General features: G+C 39.0%; 1 protein-coding gene across 2 annotated transcripts in view; it reads left to right on the top strand.

Annotated features, from left to right (window-relative positions):
- Positions 1–18157, top strand: part of slc4a2b (solute carrier family 4 member 2b) — a 75052-nt gene that overhangs the window by 25780 nt on the left and 31115 nt on the right. For both annotated transcript variants that reach the window (XM_041813835.1, XM_041813834.1), the window contains exons 3-7: positions 6897–7062; positions 7171–7397; positions 9956–10080; positions 10700–10920; positions 14100–14236. In XM_041813835.1, the coding sequence (XP_041669769.1) occupies positions 6897–7062; positions 7171–7397; positions 9956–10080; positions 10700–10920; positions 14100–14236 (876 nt within the window). The remainder of the gene's footprint in view (positions 1–6896; positions 7063–7170; positions 7398–9955; positions 10081–10699; positions 10921–14099; positions 14237–18157) is intronic.

Raw genomic sequence — 18157 nt, 5'->3', positions numbered from 1 at the left:
TTACACAAAGCTCTAACAAACCTGAAATGTTTCTTATTCAGAGATAAAAAAAATATTTTAAATGCATTAAACGTAATTTTATTACCAGTAAATTCATTTAAACTTTGTGATGGCTTCACATCAAGACAGGTAGGAGCACCAGATTTAATGATTTCAAATTAAATATTTGAATCTGCAGTGCATTGTAAAAAAAGGAGCAGCAAAAATGTTTACCAGCAGCACCACAGGGCTAGTGCAGCAAACTGACTATTTAAAATAAGTGTATTACTGTATACAAAGTTAATATGTGGAAATAAATGTATAAACATATGAAAAAAACATCTTGAAATGAGTAAAGAAAGAATCATTGATTCAACTAAACAGGATATAGCTAGAGGCTACTGCTAGAGGAAACAACAAATGTGAAAATTAACATAAAACTCACTCAGGGAGGACAACAACTATGGGCTTTTATTGTGAAGGATTTGTCTGAAGCACCATGTTTATCACTGATTTACCTTAGCTTAAGCAGTATCCACAGTGTTTACCCCCAGCCTCTTGGTCACTTTGGATAGCTGCTTCTCTGACCTTGACACAGCTGCTTCTTTAAATCATCATGGCCTTAAAACTAGCAAGTCATGAGTTAAAACACCTGCAAACAGTTGTTTAAGTCGAGTAATATGAGTTGCTGCAGCTCATATTGAAGCCAGAGACAGACGGACACAGTACGCTCACTTCATGTTGCTGTTATTACAAACATTAGATTTGGAGGGGAGAGAACACACGTTTTACCAGTACACCTTTTATTACGCTTCACATTAATTACATGGGCAAAAAAACGGTTGAAGTTGGGGTTCTTATCTGACTGCTCTTTGGTGTCAGAGTAAAACATGATGATGAGTGGAATCAGAATGTCTCTCACATAGCACTCTGCTACGCTAGCAGCAGCATTTTTTTACAACATAATATATATGCAACCGTGACGTGCAGTTTTAGGGCACATATTAAGTCATTCCAGAAAGGATAAGCAAGCTCAGTCTTTTAAAAACTAAGCCTTCAGCTAAAAAATCCCTGAAAAAATGGCCTTGAATTTCCTATACATTATTTCATATAGCGCACTGCTGACATGCACAGCTAATGGATGACAAAGGATGTTTAACTGGCTGAGGTTTTCTTTTGAAAGTTTATTTAAGAAGAAAAATGTTATCATTTTCAAAATGAACATTTTTTATTAAACATTTGGAAAATTCAAAACAGAATAGTTCTTTCACATTTATCTGCTTGCAATGTTTAAAACCATCTGTTTGCAGTTTGACAAACTTAATTGCAACAGCTGGCCTGATTCGAGGTAAGACGATTCAGTTCAGACAGCTGCAACTGTCCCCTGTAATGCCCCAAAACAGTCTTGTTATGTTGAAAATCTTCAATCTGTACTTGGTTTAAAAAATGGTGTCTGTTAGGTTGAATTGCTTCTTTAAGTATGGGAATAATTTAAAACAACCTGTCATAAATTGAATGAACTATTTTCTAATCTCTGATGTGTAAGAAAGTGGGGTTAGCTCTACTAGCCTTTATTTTTTAAGTAATGTTTATCATAAAAAGCAACATTCAGGAATATATGACGTGTAGTTTCTGTACATTTACTCTGCCCTTCAAGGCTCACTGATTTGAAGTACACCAGTCAATATTTAAGCTTCATATAGTAAAGCTGTAATGTGGAGATTAGAGCCAACCTGTTCACACACAGCTTGACCTTTCCATGAGCGTTGGCCTTTAAAGGGAACCAGAGCATCTTTTATTCTACGTTGATACAATGGGCAGACGGGTGAAGGTGGCAGATCATGTGACAGATCTGATTAGATCATGGCAAGGCTTTGATAAGCCCTTTCAGAGAGACATTTCCTACCTATAGTTATTTAATCGAGGTGTTAAGGGCTTGAGCTTCTTAGCTGTCATGCTAGATGTCAGTGACATTTGTTGTCACCAACCCTATTGATTGTGATAAAACTCATGTTGACATTAGAAAAGTGAATTCTTTCTGAAGTCACAAATCCGACTCTTAGCCTCCGTCTTCCTCGTTGTCTCGTCTGTTTGTTTTCACTCAAGCTTATTTTTGCACATGGTTTTGGTTGTGGAAAATTCTCGCACCTCTATGAGAATCCCTCACACATCTCTCCCACCTCTTGGGATTCTCTGTGAAACTGTGATATGAATGAGGGCTCTGTAAAAATAAACTGCAGGATAGTGTAGCAGCTCACATCTGGAGGGGATTGTGTACTGTGGCCTTTTGGAGAAGTCATCTTATTAAATTTTGAAGTATTGACAAAGCTCTAGAGAAGTTCTGCTCTTTAATTTTAGAAACTTTTTCATTAAAATGGCAAGGTTTGGATTTTCATCAAGGCCTCTCATGTTGAAGAATCTTTTCTGCATCTTGAAGCGCTTTTGGTGCCTTAAAATGCTGAATAGTAGTTTTACAGTTTGCTCTTGAGGTCAACGTCAGGTTTATTTTCTGCTTAATGTGAAACTCTTGTTTATCTGTCAGGGAAAAAAAAAAAAATATGATGAATTTAACCTTCGGTCAATATTGACTGTGTGCCCTACAGGCTGACTTGTCCACCCTTCCTACTTTAAGTCTCAGCTCATCCACAGTTCACCGTAGGGTTTCTGTCTTCTCACCTGTGTGTGACATGTCAAAAACAGGTCAGAGTCAAACTCCTCACAGCCATGTGGGCCATGGGAATCACTTTTTCTCACTCTCCTTGGACATGCCTTTAAGCATGAACATCCATCAGGCTGTACGTGAGGATGAACGTTGGAGTTTCCTGTTCACGTCTTCTCTTCCTGATGGGTTTGATGAGCTTGTTAAAAGTGGAACAAGCAAAGTGCCAAAGCTTGTTTACATGGTACTTATAAATAACCACCACTGTTTGTACTGCATGTGATGGGTTCAGTTAAGTTTATGGAGGTAGTTGATTTGTATCCTTTGATTACCAGAGTTATTTTTGGTTGATGATCCAGTTTGGACTAACAAAATAAACTTGCACTGAGGGACAAATGATCCTGTACACAAAGGCAGCAGCACAGCAGTTTAACATTTAGCCTACCTATCTAAGTTCTGCATCTAGTGTTTCACTGACTAATAGTGCTATTTGGTAATAATGTGCACAGGTGATTATTCTGGATCATATTGCATTTTGCAATTACAATATAATGCATAAATGGTACCTCGAGTCTACTTGCAAGGTTAAAAGGAAAATCAGAGTAAAATGATACTTTTAGAGAAGCACAAGTTTTTACGGTGAAATAACTCAATATTTTACAAAAATTATGTTTCTTTGTTTTTTGAAAATAAATCAAAATTCACTAGTGGCACCTGTTTTAAGGTCTAGGTCTTTCTGCAGGCATTTTTATAAACCTTTCAAGTACTACCTCATACAAAAATAATTGCAGCCTTTAATGCAATGTTGTAGCTGCACAGCCTGACATCACAAGTGGATTTAGATTAGTGGTGCATCACTACTTACCAGCACTTGAAGTTCTATCAGCAGAGCCAGAGCTTCTCTTTTAGAGTAAAAGTAGTCATTCTGCAGAACAGAGGTCCCTGTGAATGATGCAGAATTATACACTGTACGTATATTCAAGGGATAATGACAACCACAACTCCTTTTGAGTGAGAACATGCCCTGTGACTAAATGATCAAACACTTTTGCGTTACCGTTTGCTCCTGATTGTAAGCTAACGAGTGCTCTGTGACAGCAGGAGTGTAAGTCTGTTGATGCAGCCTGTTGGCAGATTCTTCACAAATTCACAGATACCTTAAGGATGTTCCAAAAGTCAGGGTTTAAGGGATTAAACATAGTTGAAATACACACATAAGGTATGTGATGTGAGGTAATCACATCTCCAGTCACAAGATGGGGCTATTTGTCCAGTTTGATGGAGAGAGTCTGAACAGATATTCATACACACCCGTAAATTTTGGGCATTTTGTAATGTTATGATTTTGATCCCTGTTCAGAAAGGTCAGAACCTTGTTGTTTCATGCACAGGCCACATGAATTGGGCTCTTGATAAGCATTTAACTGTACCGTTTCTAGGGATGCATGATGGTGGATTTTTTTCAATGCCTGATATGCTGACACAAAATCATTTGAGCCACAATTTACAATTTTAGGATGAGCATATTAACTAATTGCAGTTGTTCAAACTGACTTTAAAGTGTAAGGAGGAATGAGGACTGATAAAATAAAAGACTTAAGCTGAAGTAAGTCTGTTGGTCCAACCTAAGACTCCTCTTACGGCCAATATTTACAGCTAATCTAGCATATTTCTATAACCAAAATATTGGGTGTAAATAAATGCAAAAGTTTCATACCTGCCAATACCAATAATCATTTTTTTAATGTGATACCAATATCATAACAATAATATCGTTCATCCCTACACTTTTCATATTTACATCACTGAAGACCCATTTACCACCATCCATCCATCCATCCAAATTAGGGTCCCTAATTACCCTAACGAGTATGGCTTTGGTGGTGGTAAGAAGCCAGAGTTCTCCGGAGAGAACCCACACATGCACAATATGTTCCTGACTGGGAAGCAAACCTGGAGCCTTCTTGCTGCAACAGTGCCAACCCCTGCACCGCCGTGCAGCCCTACCACCTTTCATTTAGATGAAATGTTTACAACCAGAAAAGACCGGGCCAGCATTGTTTGGGCAAAGTATCAGGATGGACTACACTCTTCAAAAGTAGTTGGGTTTCTATAAAAGAATAAAACCTCAACAGGATGAGCAGCAATTTCACAGAGCATGATACAGTCAGTATGCTGGTTCAAATACTGGCAGAAGTGTCTATATCATGCAGATAAAATCATGCTTCATTTCCGAATCTTTCAACTTCTTTTCACCCCTTTATTCTACTTTCTCATTTTCCTTATGGTAGACTTTAGGGCTGCATAATAAATCACACGTTGCGTTTTCAAAATACAAGCATTTGCACTAAACGTGAAGAGAAAATCAGAAAAAAAAAACAACATTAAAAGAACAGATAATTTCTCCCTCAGTATGTGTTCATTTTACCTCATTGATGAAAGCCTAGGTTAAAAGGTTATGCTACAAAAGTTGTTTCAAAAGCGGGGGTTGTTACGCCTGTGGGGGCTTTAGTTTGATTGACTGTTTCTATATTGAAAATATATAGTAGTGTCAGTCTTTGACATTACTGTCCACTACAAGGAAACCAATAACTTCAAATTAACTAAACTTCTCATTATGGATTAACACAACTAAAGTTAATCCTCCAGAGTTTCTGATGAGAATGTCATCCCTAGCAACTGTCTCGTTTTCATAGTTGTGTTTTTTCTTCTCAATATTGGTGCTTCGTTAAGGGATAGAAAGTCATTGCTGTGCTTAACTGGCTCATCAGGATCAAGTTAAGTTAACTTTAGATTTAATTTTGTACCATATCCTTTTTCTTTTTCTTTTTCTTTTTGTTTTTACCTTAGGATGTCCAGTGGTTACCATTTTGAGCCCATAATCAGTCAGGAGTGCTTTAAGCTTTACGAATGTATGAAAAAGCCAAAAGACAATATTAGATATTAGGAAATAAAGGCCAAAATATGGTCTCCTCAGGTGGAAAAGATTAAGACATTAAAGACATTAATACAAGAGAGTGAAACATGCTTAACATAGTTAGGGTAGACTCAGCCTTATACAGTTTGATTTTGCTCCATGTCTCACACACAGAAGAACAATAGGGATATTAATTTATCGCCGTTCCCATATTTCAGCTCTTCAGAAGGGTCAGAAAATGAGTTTTTTTATATATATATATATATATATACATATATACATGCAGTGTCACACAACAAATGAGGGTTGGGAATGTTTAACTGTGTGTTATATGACATAGGCAGATTAGATGTTTATTGCTGTGAAATATTAATCTGTAAATGAATTTGCAGTTACAGCTACAACAGTGGCATAAAAAGTCTAGGTTATATTTTTGAAATATGACGAGGTGACAATGGAAACACTTCAGTATGTATCCAATGCTTCCATAATTTTGGGAACTAATTTTTTTTAGCAGTCTGTCGTTTGAGTCAGACTCCAGGTAGAATAAGAGTCTTCATGTGTTGTCACATGCTTTCTGTTACTCCCTGCAGCACAGGAGAAAACACAACATACAACACGACATGTTGGCTATCCTGGGAAATGTTTGTGGGAGAACCACATGACTTGTGGCCCCTGAGTTTTGCCACAGTGAGAGGCCACTGCAGGATCTCACTACCTGTGCAGTAATCATGGAAACATTTACTCTGCTTCAAGGCGGCCAAAGCACAATCCTGTTAGTCGGACTAGATCCACTTGCTGGTTGCCAATCCTTAAGACAACATCCCTCCGGCAGAGCGGGGCACGGCAGGGCGCAGGATCCTGCTGCAAGAAAACAGATCTCTTATCAGTCACATGATGCCTGTCACACCACAGTGTGGACAAAGAATAACTGATCAATGCACATGGCTATTGTTTTCAATCTGAGGCTTCTTTATATGAAGGCATGCATGAGAGGGCTCGTCATGTGATGTCCTGACTGTGCTGTATTTGTAGAGCCAGAACTCCCTCTAGTGATGAGTTAAGTTAGGGTGGACCAGATTCAGACTCAGCAGGTTTTGGCATGCAGTATTGTCACAGTGGATAGAAGAGTGTACAGTCCATGTCAGGAGCATAATTATTTTTCCAGTGTTTCATGATTAAAGATGAGGGAGAAGGTGATCACAGTTGAAAAACATAACATCTTATTCAGGATAATTACTCATACCTAGACTGTCAAACATTCTTACCATAACACAGAGTTTCTTGCTTTTTCCCCCTGTAATGCACCGACTGATTTGTTGTTGTGTTTGTGTATTTTAGCCAGAGGTTCCTGCTGCCTCATCGCATGGGACTCCTCGCCCTGAAGATGAGGATGATGGGGACCTGAACAAAGCTTTAGGCGTTCAGCGCTTCCAGCAGATCCTCAGCCCTGCGTCTGTGATTCCTGATGAACAGCACCACAACTACCATGAGGAGGACATTGAATGTAAGAACAGCGCTGCGTCTTTGTTGCTGGATTTGATCCAGTATCTATCAAGCCACAGGGTTAATTAAGTGGCACTCTGAGTGTTTTTCTGCTCTATCTTCTCCCCAGACCACCGTCACTCCTCTCACCACATCCACCGCCCTCTGTCTAAACTGCCCCCTGAGGGACGCAGGAAGAAGAGCAGCAAGAAAAGGAGGAAGGACAAAGATCACAAAAGCAGCCAGGCTCCCAGCAGCGGCCCAATTGAGGAGGGAGAGGATGAGGAGGAAGAGGAGGATGAGGTGACGGAGACGACCTCCGTTCCGTCAGAGTCAGAGAAAGTCAAAGATGTAGAGGTAAACTTACCACCCTTTGAATGAATTCATGATTATCCTGAAGTCAGGGATAGTATCCACCCAAATCATGGGTCTTTATGTTGTTATTTGGAGGAAAATCAAGTGATTATGCAATGGCAATTTTCTTTTGGAGTTGATTGAATTTTTACTTGTCTACATAATGAAAGGACACATGAAGCAAGTATTTTGATTATCAGTAAATTTGCAGTCTTGTTTATAAGTCCAAAACAGGGAAAAAGTTCCCTAATCCAAACAGAGATGCGCATTCGGCTTATGTCTTTTGGGTCCTTGATTCCAGTCATTTAAAAAAGAAAAAAGCTGTAAGTCATCATAGACAATCTGAATCTATCGGTTACCTGTAATGTAAATGATAGATTCATAAAAATATTCGTACATAGATCATGGAGATGATATTTTGCTGTGTTTGTGGACAGAGAGTCCATTGCAGAATTTGACTTTCTTTAGTTCTACTATTTATAGGTTTAGATTGAACACACTGGAAAACATTTTTGTTTGGCTGTATATTACAAGTATGCAAACTTTCAAATAAAATGTTTTCATTTTGATAATTTATTTGAAAAACAAAAAAGTACAAGACAGTCTAAACAAAGTCTGGCAGTTACATTCATTAAATAACCACATGGCAAACATTAAAGACTAAAAACCATTTTATAAATAAAACAGAGAAACAGGTCAGAGGTCTAAATGGGGATTAAACTATGTACAGACCCTTTTTAGAAGTAGATAGATGAAAGATGGCTTGCTTTAGCTTTGTTAGCTTTAGCTGAAGCTTATATAGCTAGGTAGCTGCATAGTTAATGATACTACCTAAACCAAGGTAGCTTTAGCAAATGTAACTAAAGCTAATCTTACTACGTAACCGAGATAACAAAGCTTACGTAGCTAATGTAGATATCATTAGCTATGCTTTAGCTTTAGCTAAGTGTTATCTTCGTAGCTTATGCAGCTAATGCAGCTATGGAAACTATATTTGCCACGCTAGAAAGTTTCTATGGAGGATGGGCCTTTTTCCTGTGAGCAGACATTTTACTCGGCTTTACTAAACATTTTGTAATTAAGTTGTGCAGGTGGGGTTTTTAACTTCTGAATTTTGGTGTTCCAAGCCTTACCTTAAGCTCAGCCTAAACAAAGGTTTAATCTGATTTGCAGCATCTCACAGTAGCCGTCTGCTACAAGGGGCTTCTGAGAGCATACCCCTTGCAGGCAGCCCGGGTTCAAGACCCACCTGTGGCTACTTTCCCACATCTCTTTCCAACTCTATCCATCTATGAATAAAGGCATAAAATTGATTTTATTAGAAATAACAAGGCAAGAATACAGCCTTAAAGGAGCTGTTTGAAGTTAGACCCCTGGTAATCTGTTTGGTTTTAATGTCAGCATCTGAATCATTTGACCCTTATTTTTCTTTCCTTAAGTTGCTGCATTTAATCCTGAATAATGCCCATTTCTTCCACGTGTCTTCCATCTGTGCTTCCCTCATTCTCAAAGATGTGTCAGTTTTTACATTGTGAAGATTTCCTCCACTGTCTGACTGTCATCGATCCTGGGCAGGCAGCTCAACTCTACCCTATTTCCTTGTGATAGATTTTTTTGTATTCTGTTGTTTTTCTTTAACAACAGAATACGAATTATTTCATTTAGGGAGTTGTTAGAAATCAATATACATTTTTTTGTCACAGACGTCTTTGTTTTATCTGTCAGTATTTGAAAAAATGTTCTTTTACCCTTTAGTAAGCTTTTTGATTATTTAAGATAACAAACACAAGCCCTTAATTCTCTACATTGGTTTCTTATGATGTTCTATATTATAAAGAGATCAGCTTTTTATCACAGCTTTTATGCATTATTCTGAACAAATGACCCCAGAAGCTACTTAATTACTCCCCAATATCAATCACAATGTCTGACAAAATGTATCTTAATGGCATAATCCCAAACTATTTCACTGTTTTATGTCCTCAAAGGTTGTAGTCTTTAAATACTATAGTTTTACGTTCTTACAATGTTTCGTTTAAATAGAAATGACTATAAACAAACATGCAAAGATGGACTACTAGCATTGGCTTTTATTGCAACTTTAATGTGCATCAGGATGTAATTAATTACCTGCATGTTGATGTCCAGAGTTCAGGATTATGTTGCTAATGTTTGGTCCAGCTTGCTCACTCACTGTTTTAGCATTACCATATTTTCCCTTATGAATATTTTATTATAGTCTTAATCATTCATCAGTAGGTTTTATGTTTAGATGGCATCATGCTGCACAAAACAAGACCAAATCTGATCTCACAGTGATAGTGAAAGCTTCTCACATCAGCAGATTTTGCAGAATATGATTGAAATCTTTTATGATGTTTTGTTGTCCATTTGGTTTTATGTTTTATCACTTTAATATTTGTAGCATTGTAACTCTATTGTCAAATTAAGCTGAAAAAACAAACCTGATCATCTAGGAGCTAAAGTTCTGCATTTATATTTCAACATTCGTTGTTTTTTTTAAGATGAGCATCTCTCTATACTCTGTACTCTCTCCACAGTTCTTTCTCTCAGATGATGACCATGTGTCCAAACGAAGCAAAGAGAGCCCCCACTCAGCGCGTGAGCTGGACATCGTACCGCACTCTGCAGAGGGAGCTGACCATGAAGACGCCTCTTCCTCAGAGTGAGTCAAGTCAAGATCTTGGACCCAAAAACAAACTAGTAAAGATGGTGTGAGAGAAACTTAAAATCATGCTTTACCTGCTGTGCTGATTGCATAATGCACGTCAGGCACATGCTCGATTGGCCAGTGAGGCACACACTGTACGTTACCATGTCTCAGGCATTCAGACGGCCTGCTGGGCTTGATCTGATGGACCTGAATAATCCGCTCCTCAGAGACCCATATATCACCTGTCGCTATAGACGACAACACACCTCAGCAGCCCCAGGCTCTCCCTATGACATTTACTTTTCCTCTTCATGAGGCTCTGATCTGGGCTGGGATGAGACTGTGAATACTTGTTTATCAGAAGGCTTTGGAAAGCAGCGGATTTATTTTACAGAACCAACTGACACAAGGGGATTATAACTGAGTGATAAAGTTGTAGTTTTAGAATTCTGTGGACAGCTGACATTTAAAGAAAGGTGAGTTTATTATGTCAGTTTCAAAGGACTTTAAAGAATTTGGATTAGCTGAGCATCTTCTTTACCTTACACTATTCTTTCATAGATTTATGTGCATTTCAATTGTATTTGAAGCGCCACAGTAGAACTTTGTCTTGTTTTCTGCTCTTCTCTAGTGTGCTGACCTCACCCGAAGCTTCCAGCCCTGCTCCTCAATTAGCGCCTCCTGAACACATACCTCTTACCCGGGTGTCCTCTGCCAGCCGCAGCTACGACCTGCAGGAGCGCCGGCGCACAGGAAACATGACAGGAGCCGAGCAGGCCAAGTACCAGAGGATCCCTACGGACGAGAGCGAGGCTCAGACGCTGGCCTCTGCTGACCTGGATGGCATTAAAAGTGAGTACAGATGAGTGAGAAGAATGCATGTCCTTTGTCCAAGGTCAGAAACTACAAAAAAGATGCCCTTTATATAAAATAAGTAACCTGAGCTGCATTCTATTGCTTACCATTCTTACTAATAAAGTGCTTTTTTTTTTTTTTTACCTTTTTCTAACAAATGCACTTAATAGTTTTATTAAAAATGGCTGACTCAACTTCTTGAATGGAAGAGAAAACTTCTAAGTGTGAGAGTGCACACTCTAAAGTGCATACTTTTGTGTGCACTTTTAGTGCATACTTGAAGTGCAGACTTTGGAGTGCCCACTGTAAATTGCATGCTTTTAAGATAACCAACCTTTTTAAAACTATGGTACTTTTTTGATACCGCATGCTTTAAAGGATACAATAGCTGTTATTTTTTTTTTTTTTTTTGATAGATACCCAGAAGTAACTAGTGAGTGAGTAGAGAGACACGTGAAACAATGGGTGATTCAAATGAGAGCGAGTATCTTTTTGCTGAAACAGAGTAATAAGAGGGAGACAGAATTCGAATGCCATTTTCTGATTGTGTACGGCAGTTACACGCTAAAAGAGTTAGAAACATGATAACACCTCTGAAAAGACGTAAGGAAGATAGAGGATTTTGTCCTAGATGCAGAAGAAGTGCCTCATTCATGCCACTTCACTCCATCCTCCATCACAGCCATTGTCCCTGCTGACTGTTTAATTCACTGGTTGAGAGATACGTTCTGTTGAGTCTCTTCAGAATCTTTTAAAGATGCTTGCATTGACATTTTAACCTTGCAAAGGAGATGAATTAGCCAGATTCTATGTCTGTCAGATCCATCTTGCAAAGATCCTACCTGAAACGATCATGCTAGGTCTGAGAACGGACCGGACCAATTGGTGTCATTTTAGGAAAACGAGCAGTAGCTACGGGTTTTTTTTTTAATATATGCACATCTTATTTTGACAACGTCAAAGCAGACGGGGTCCCCTGCCCCCCTGAGATCTTTGGAAGCCCCCCAAGGGTTTCCTGGACCCCAGGTTGGGTACCACTGAGCTAGAGCACACTTTCTGGTGCAAACTTTTAAGGGTACTTATCTGAATGCACCTTGAAGTGCACAGTTTCACACTTCTAAGTGCATAAAGGCACATTTTTATGCTCTTCAAGTGCACAAGTTCACTTTTCTAAGTGTATATTTATTAGTGCACACTTTCAAGTGCGCATTTTTCCACCACAACAACTTAATAGGTTATATCTTCGTCTTATACTAGAATAAAAGGTGAAAAACAGAGTCAGAAGATGTTCAATGGAAGATCAAGAAATTTTTTTTAACACACTAGCATTCCTGTGATTAAACCTAACATTATAATCAGTTACAGACCATTAAATAGATTGATTTAAATAAATGTCCTTTCATTTATCTGCTGCATTTTCTTAATCCGTAGCTACCAAGGTAGAACATTTGAAAGTATTCCCCTGATTTCTTGTTTTTCCTTCCTAATTCCTAATCCAAGTGCTTTTCTCTAAACACAAGCAAAACTTTGCCAGCATGTTTGGCTTTCTTGGGAAGTTTTTGCAAAAAAAAAAAAAAAAAAAGATTTATAATTACTCTTCTTTATATAAATGGGTTATTACCAAATAGTGTTGTGCAGTTAACTAGCAGCAGTTATGAAGTCTTGGATTTTGTTGATGCTCAGATTCTTCCAGAACCATTGGAGCAAGGGCGCCATGGCTGCCTCTAGTTCCGTCTTCATTGTACTTTGCTACCCGCTGCCAGGTGACGTTCCTGGACCCTCCGGCCCAGCATGGGGTTGTGTTCTAGGCTGCAGAGATTTACGTCAGGGATCCGACCCCTCAGCAGAGAGCAGCAGCTTATCAGAGAGTGTGTCTGACAGGCTCGCATTATTAAATTAGCCATTCCCGCTGTCAGCTGAGGCCCCTGGACTCCAGCCCAAGCCAACATGGCGGCTAATTGTGAAACCTGGACCTCTGTTAAGAACCTTTAATCATTAGTGGACTGAAAAAAAGAGGAAGAGTTAAGTGGACTTGAAGGCCAAAAAAGAAAGAGGCTGTGTAAAGACGTATGGGCAGATCTGTGGTCATTATGGGGCTTAGAGACGCAGAGTCATGCTTCTAACGTGTTCATCACTACGTATTCTCTGTGTCATCTTTTATCTTCTTCCTGCCTCCATAAATCATCCTGGGAAAGTGTCTCTGTCCCTGGCTGCTGCTCAACAATAGGAATTATTAGATCACTGTCCCTCCCCTTTTGTCTGACCTGAGCAAAGTAACACCTCTGCTCACTGATGCATTCTGAAAGTTTCACCCACGGCCGGGGTCAGACACCGGTCAAGACGTGGCAATTTTTTCCGATAGCTTAAAAACCTGCACAAGTGGCACGCTGCAGTTTAAAGGCACGTAGTCAGATCAACGTGCCAACACCAACCCTACGCCCACCACAAATCCTCCTCGCCCTTCAAATGCTTTGTGCCAATCAGGCCTCGTTTTTACTCCAGGGCCTGCCCCAAACTTCACTCAAACATCATGGAGACTTCACAACAGACCTTCTTTGATAAAGATGCAGAGATTGTTAAGAAATACTAGGATAAATTGGAAGATCTTGGCGTTTTGCATCAAAAATGCTTTTTTTGCACCTGAAATTTCTTTGTTTTTCAAATAATGAGCATAGACATTGATGAAGAACCATAGAAGCGTCACTGTTTGTTTCATACGACTCTCAGGCTCAGATGAAGGTAAGGAAGTTGATATTTTCAGGGGAACTCGAACGCTTTGTGGAGTTTTTTTCTGATTTCATTGTAAGATGACTTTAACATTTTCACAACATGCATATTGCATTTTTTCTTATCGGGCATGTTTTACCTCAATTCCTCCTGGTGTTATGTCCATTTCATCCTACATCTCTCTTCACATTCCTTTCAATAACTGTTCTGCTGTCAGCCTGAGTAACTGTACTCCCTAATGAGGGACTAAAGTAACAAAAGCACACTGGTTTGGCTCTCTGTGACTTAGTTGTTTGACAGTTGAACTTGTGGTGCAAGGTCAGCATGTCTAGTGTCGCTGATGGCTGCAGAGTGTAAAGTCCTTCAGCCTGTGTCTGATCCAAGAGTTTATTTTCCAGTTGTAGTGCTTTGATATCTCCTCTATTCAATGATCTGTATTTCTTCACCAGGTCATCGTTTCGAAGATGTTCCCGGTGTACGCAGACACCTGGTCAGAAAGAGCACTAAAGGACAAGTGGTGCACATCGGCAAGGACCACAAAGAGCCGACCACCCGCAGCCGTAAACAGGACCGAACCCCACATGAGGTGAGACGTTACAGGACTCACCAGGACATGTGTCAACAAATGTCACCATGTACTTTGATTATGTTTTCCAGTGCCTTTTACTCATTTATATAAAGTTATGCTTACTATGTTTTGTTGATTCACAACAGAAAAGGAATAGTTTAAAGGCTTTTACTTATGTTAACATTATAGACAGAATCAGTGATCCAAATATAAATGAGTCAGTGCACCTTTAAAATGTTGAACTGGGACACTATTTGAAATTATTTGGAATTTAAAACCATATTTAAGCTTTTTGGGGAAACAAAGTGATTAAAAAAATATTGTATCTAAAGTCATCGGATAAATGTTTGTTGCAGGTGTTGGAATTATAAGAATGAAATTAGATAATGAAGTTTATAAAATCCTTGTTCTTTAGATCAGGACTTCTCATACTTTTCTGCCCGTAACCCCCAAAATAAAGGTGCCAGAGACCGGGGACCCCCCCTCTACCTGAAGATGGTTGAAGCATAGTTGAACATGGCCATACACATTCAAGAATAGTCGTGCAGACTTGCATTTTATGGATTTTTTAAACATTACTTTGATTTCAATGATGTTTTTATTTTACATTTAACAGATTTTATGTATGTATTTTCATAAAATGGTTAAATATAGAATAAAAATATTCCTAGTTTTTTTTAAGGTATCTGAACCCCTTCACAGTGTCTTGTGACCCCCAAGGGGGCCTCAACCCCCAAGCTGAGAACCACTGCTTAAGATAATGTTTATCAGTCCTCTTTAAGATCTATGAAATCAAAGGGTTGGTGATGCTTTATTGCAGCAATGACAAAAAAAAAAACAAAACAAAACACTGGCAGGATTTTTATACATCTGTTAGTGAGCTTTAAATAGTATAAACATTTCTGCTTCAACTTTTAAGTTATCGATAAATTATTCTGATTTAGGTGCCAGTTTACAGAGCAGGTGCTTATATAAAAAGGCTCAAGCCCTCAGTGCATGGGTTGCAGATTTGAATCCCGGTCCTGGTGCTGGTTGGTACCTCTTCCCCACTCTCTCTCCCTGTATTTCTCTCTTTGGCCATCCTATCATAATAACAGCAAAAGCCTCAAAAGTAATCTTGAAAATCATTACAATTTATCAAAATTGTCAAATTTTCTCATTGAAATCCAGAGATATGTTGCTGTTATCCATTCCATAAACCGTCAAATGTTACGTTTATATGTAGCCTATATTATTTTGTTGTTCTAATTCTGTTCTAACCAGCTTATCATACCGGCATTGTTCAACCCAGAGTAAAAGAATAAAGGCTGCCTATAGATGGATAGATGGATTCTTTATTGATCCCAAACTGGGAAATTGCAGATGTACAGCAGCTAGTTATTTAACAAGTAAAGCAGCACAAACAAATACACCGTAAATAAGCACTAAAATTGTGTTGTAAGTAAAAAGTATGAATATATTTACAAGCAGTAAGTTATCCAACATTACATATAAACTATCAAACAAGTGTATAGAAAGTAGCATAAAAATAACAGTTAAAAATCTATAAACACTGGATCTGTAAGTATAAAAGAGTGTAATTATACATTGCTTGGAGTTTTAAATGTTCAAGAAAATGTGAGACCACTTGTCACAGCTGTGGATGTCTCTACATTCATCATTAATGATTTCTTGTTTGGTGAAAAGAAGGGAGAAATTCTGTCTACTTTTGCTGTTATTATTGTTATTTTTTAAAGATTATTTTTCTGAGTTTTTTTACCTTAATTTAGATAGGAGGGCCAAAGAGGGACAGGAAATAAGGGGGGTGAGAGAGTGGGGTGCACAACCAGTGCAATGAGGACTGGAGCCTCTGTATGTGGGTGCTTGCTGCACCCAACAGGCACCCACTGCTGCAGTAATTTATGCTAAATGCTACATTGACATCATGCCTGTAAATGGTCAAAAAGGGCATTTTAGATTTACTGTCACTGTCTGAAACATTTTCAGTATTGTCCCTCAGTGCTTTGAAAAAAAATCTGATCTTAGCAATTGTATTTGTCTGATTACTTGTGAGAAATATCTTTTTATTAGTATCAGCCACCTTCATCTGAAAAGTTGCTATAAACATCTTATTTCAAAACAGAATATTAAAGCCCTCTATTAAAGAGGGGGTATTATACTTTTTCGGTTTTTAAAACATAAATATAAAGTCACAATGTTGGGTGTCCATACTCCACGTATGCAAATTTTCAAACCGCAAGATGAACGTATGTGGCAGTAATCTTGGAATAAGCATGTAAACTGATGAAAATGGTTTGTTGAAAATCTCTCTGAGATTCTCCTGAGACGAGATTTCGATGGAGCAAACTGATGAGGTCATCGCAATATTATCTCCTGACTGGTTTGTGGTTCGTCCGTGCTGCCAGCAAAGCGGAACAGACTGCCCCCACAAGCTTTTAGCCATTTAGCCATATAGCAACACAGTAATTAAACGCTTACCAAACAGATACGTCCTGCTCTATCCTTCGCTACTGCTGGTTTTCTTCCCCCTCTCTCTCCAAACTATCAGCGTCAGACTCCGGGTCTAACACATAGACATATATCAGAATTCGCCATATTTTACTCAGTCGGACGGTTTCATTCAAAGTTTACAACTACTAGCATAACAACATTAGCCACATTGGAGGGGGCGGGCTCAAAACATTGAGACCTGCTGCTGGCCAGCCACCGGAAAATCGGCCAATTGGAGGAAAGCAGGTCCGTGGTACAGGAGGTGTTAAAGAGACAGCAGCGAAAACGAAGCATTTTAGACGGAGGTCAAAATAAGGGTTTTTCAGGACGCCAGTGTGAGAAACATGAGGAGTTTTTTGAGCTGTAAACCATGTAATGCTACTACGTGGGTAACAGAGAGATGGTGTAAAGCCTTGAAAAAAGGATAATATCCCCACTTTAAATAAAACCAGCCCCCAATTCTGCACATTTTTATCTGTTGAGTATCTTGTAATGAGATATCTGCATTTAAATAAGTGCATCTAATTCTAGATACTTAACAGTCATGTTTTTTTTTTTTCAGATTACAAGCAATTCAAGCCTTAAATTTTGCTTTTTATATCTTGAAATAAGATGCTGATCTAGACTCAGAAAGAGAATCTGAAATGTAATGGTATGTATTCAACCCAGAATTTGATGAAACGCATCTTAAGATTTGCACTTTTTCCCTGTGACATTCAATTTTCACTTTTTAAAATACTGTTAACTTCAGGAACTACCTATTTCCCCCCATAATTGACAATAAGTTCCTTCATAGTCTTTGGAAATGTTTTTCAATCTCTCAGACGTAGCACCGCCTTGTCTCTTTTGTGGATGGGAGCAGGAGGGAAGGAGACAATTAAAAATGAATGAATGAGTTCTTTCCTTTCACATGGAGAGGAAAAAAGAGGGGGGAGAGGAGCACAGGTAACCAGATACTGGGAGCTCCAGAGAGAGGGAGAGCTATGTTTTATTAACAAATACACACAGGCACACATTCTCATAGAGAGCTCTCAGCCTCCACCTACCCTTCGACCCAGCTGCCCCGGTAAACAACAGGTCCCTGTCAGGTGTGCTTGATGAAGAGCAGTTACCTGTGGGTATGTGTGTTAGAATGAGGGTCCGCTCCTCTTTACTGCCTTGTATTTGAGTCCTCTCCTGCAACATCTCGCTCCTCCAGTCGTTACCGGTGGTTGTGTACCGCTCAGCCTCGCGGCTCGAAGGCGTCCTGCTGGATATGGACCCGGGTCAGATGGCTCGGTATCAGAAGGTGAGGCTGGGTGACCAGCCAGCGTCAGGTTTGACCGGTGTGAGCGTGACTTCACAGGCATGCAGCAGGTGTAGTTTGGCACAGGAGGATTAAAACATGTTTTCCAGCTTGTTTGTGGTTTTTTATTTCACAATTGGATCTGATTCACCAGCATGGTGTTC

Source organism: Cheilinus undulatus, linkage group 19 (genome assembly GCF_018320785.1).
Source record: "Cheilinus undulatus linkage group 19, ASM1832078v1, whole genome shotgun sequence".
Taxonomy (NCBI): domain Eukaryota; kingdom Metazoa; phylum Chordata; class Actinopteri; order Labriformes; family Labridae; genus Cheilinus; species Cheilinus undulatus.
This window is presented reverse-complemented; position numbering and strand designations above follow the sequence as displayed.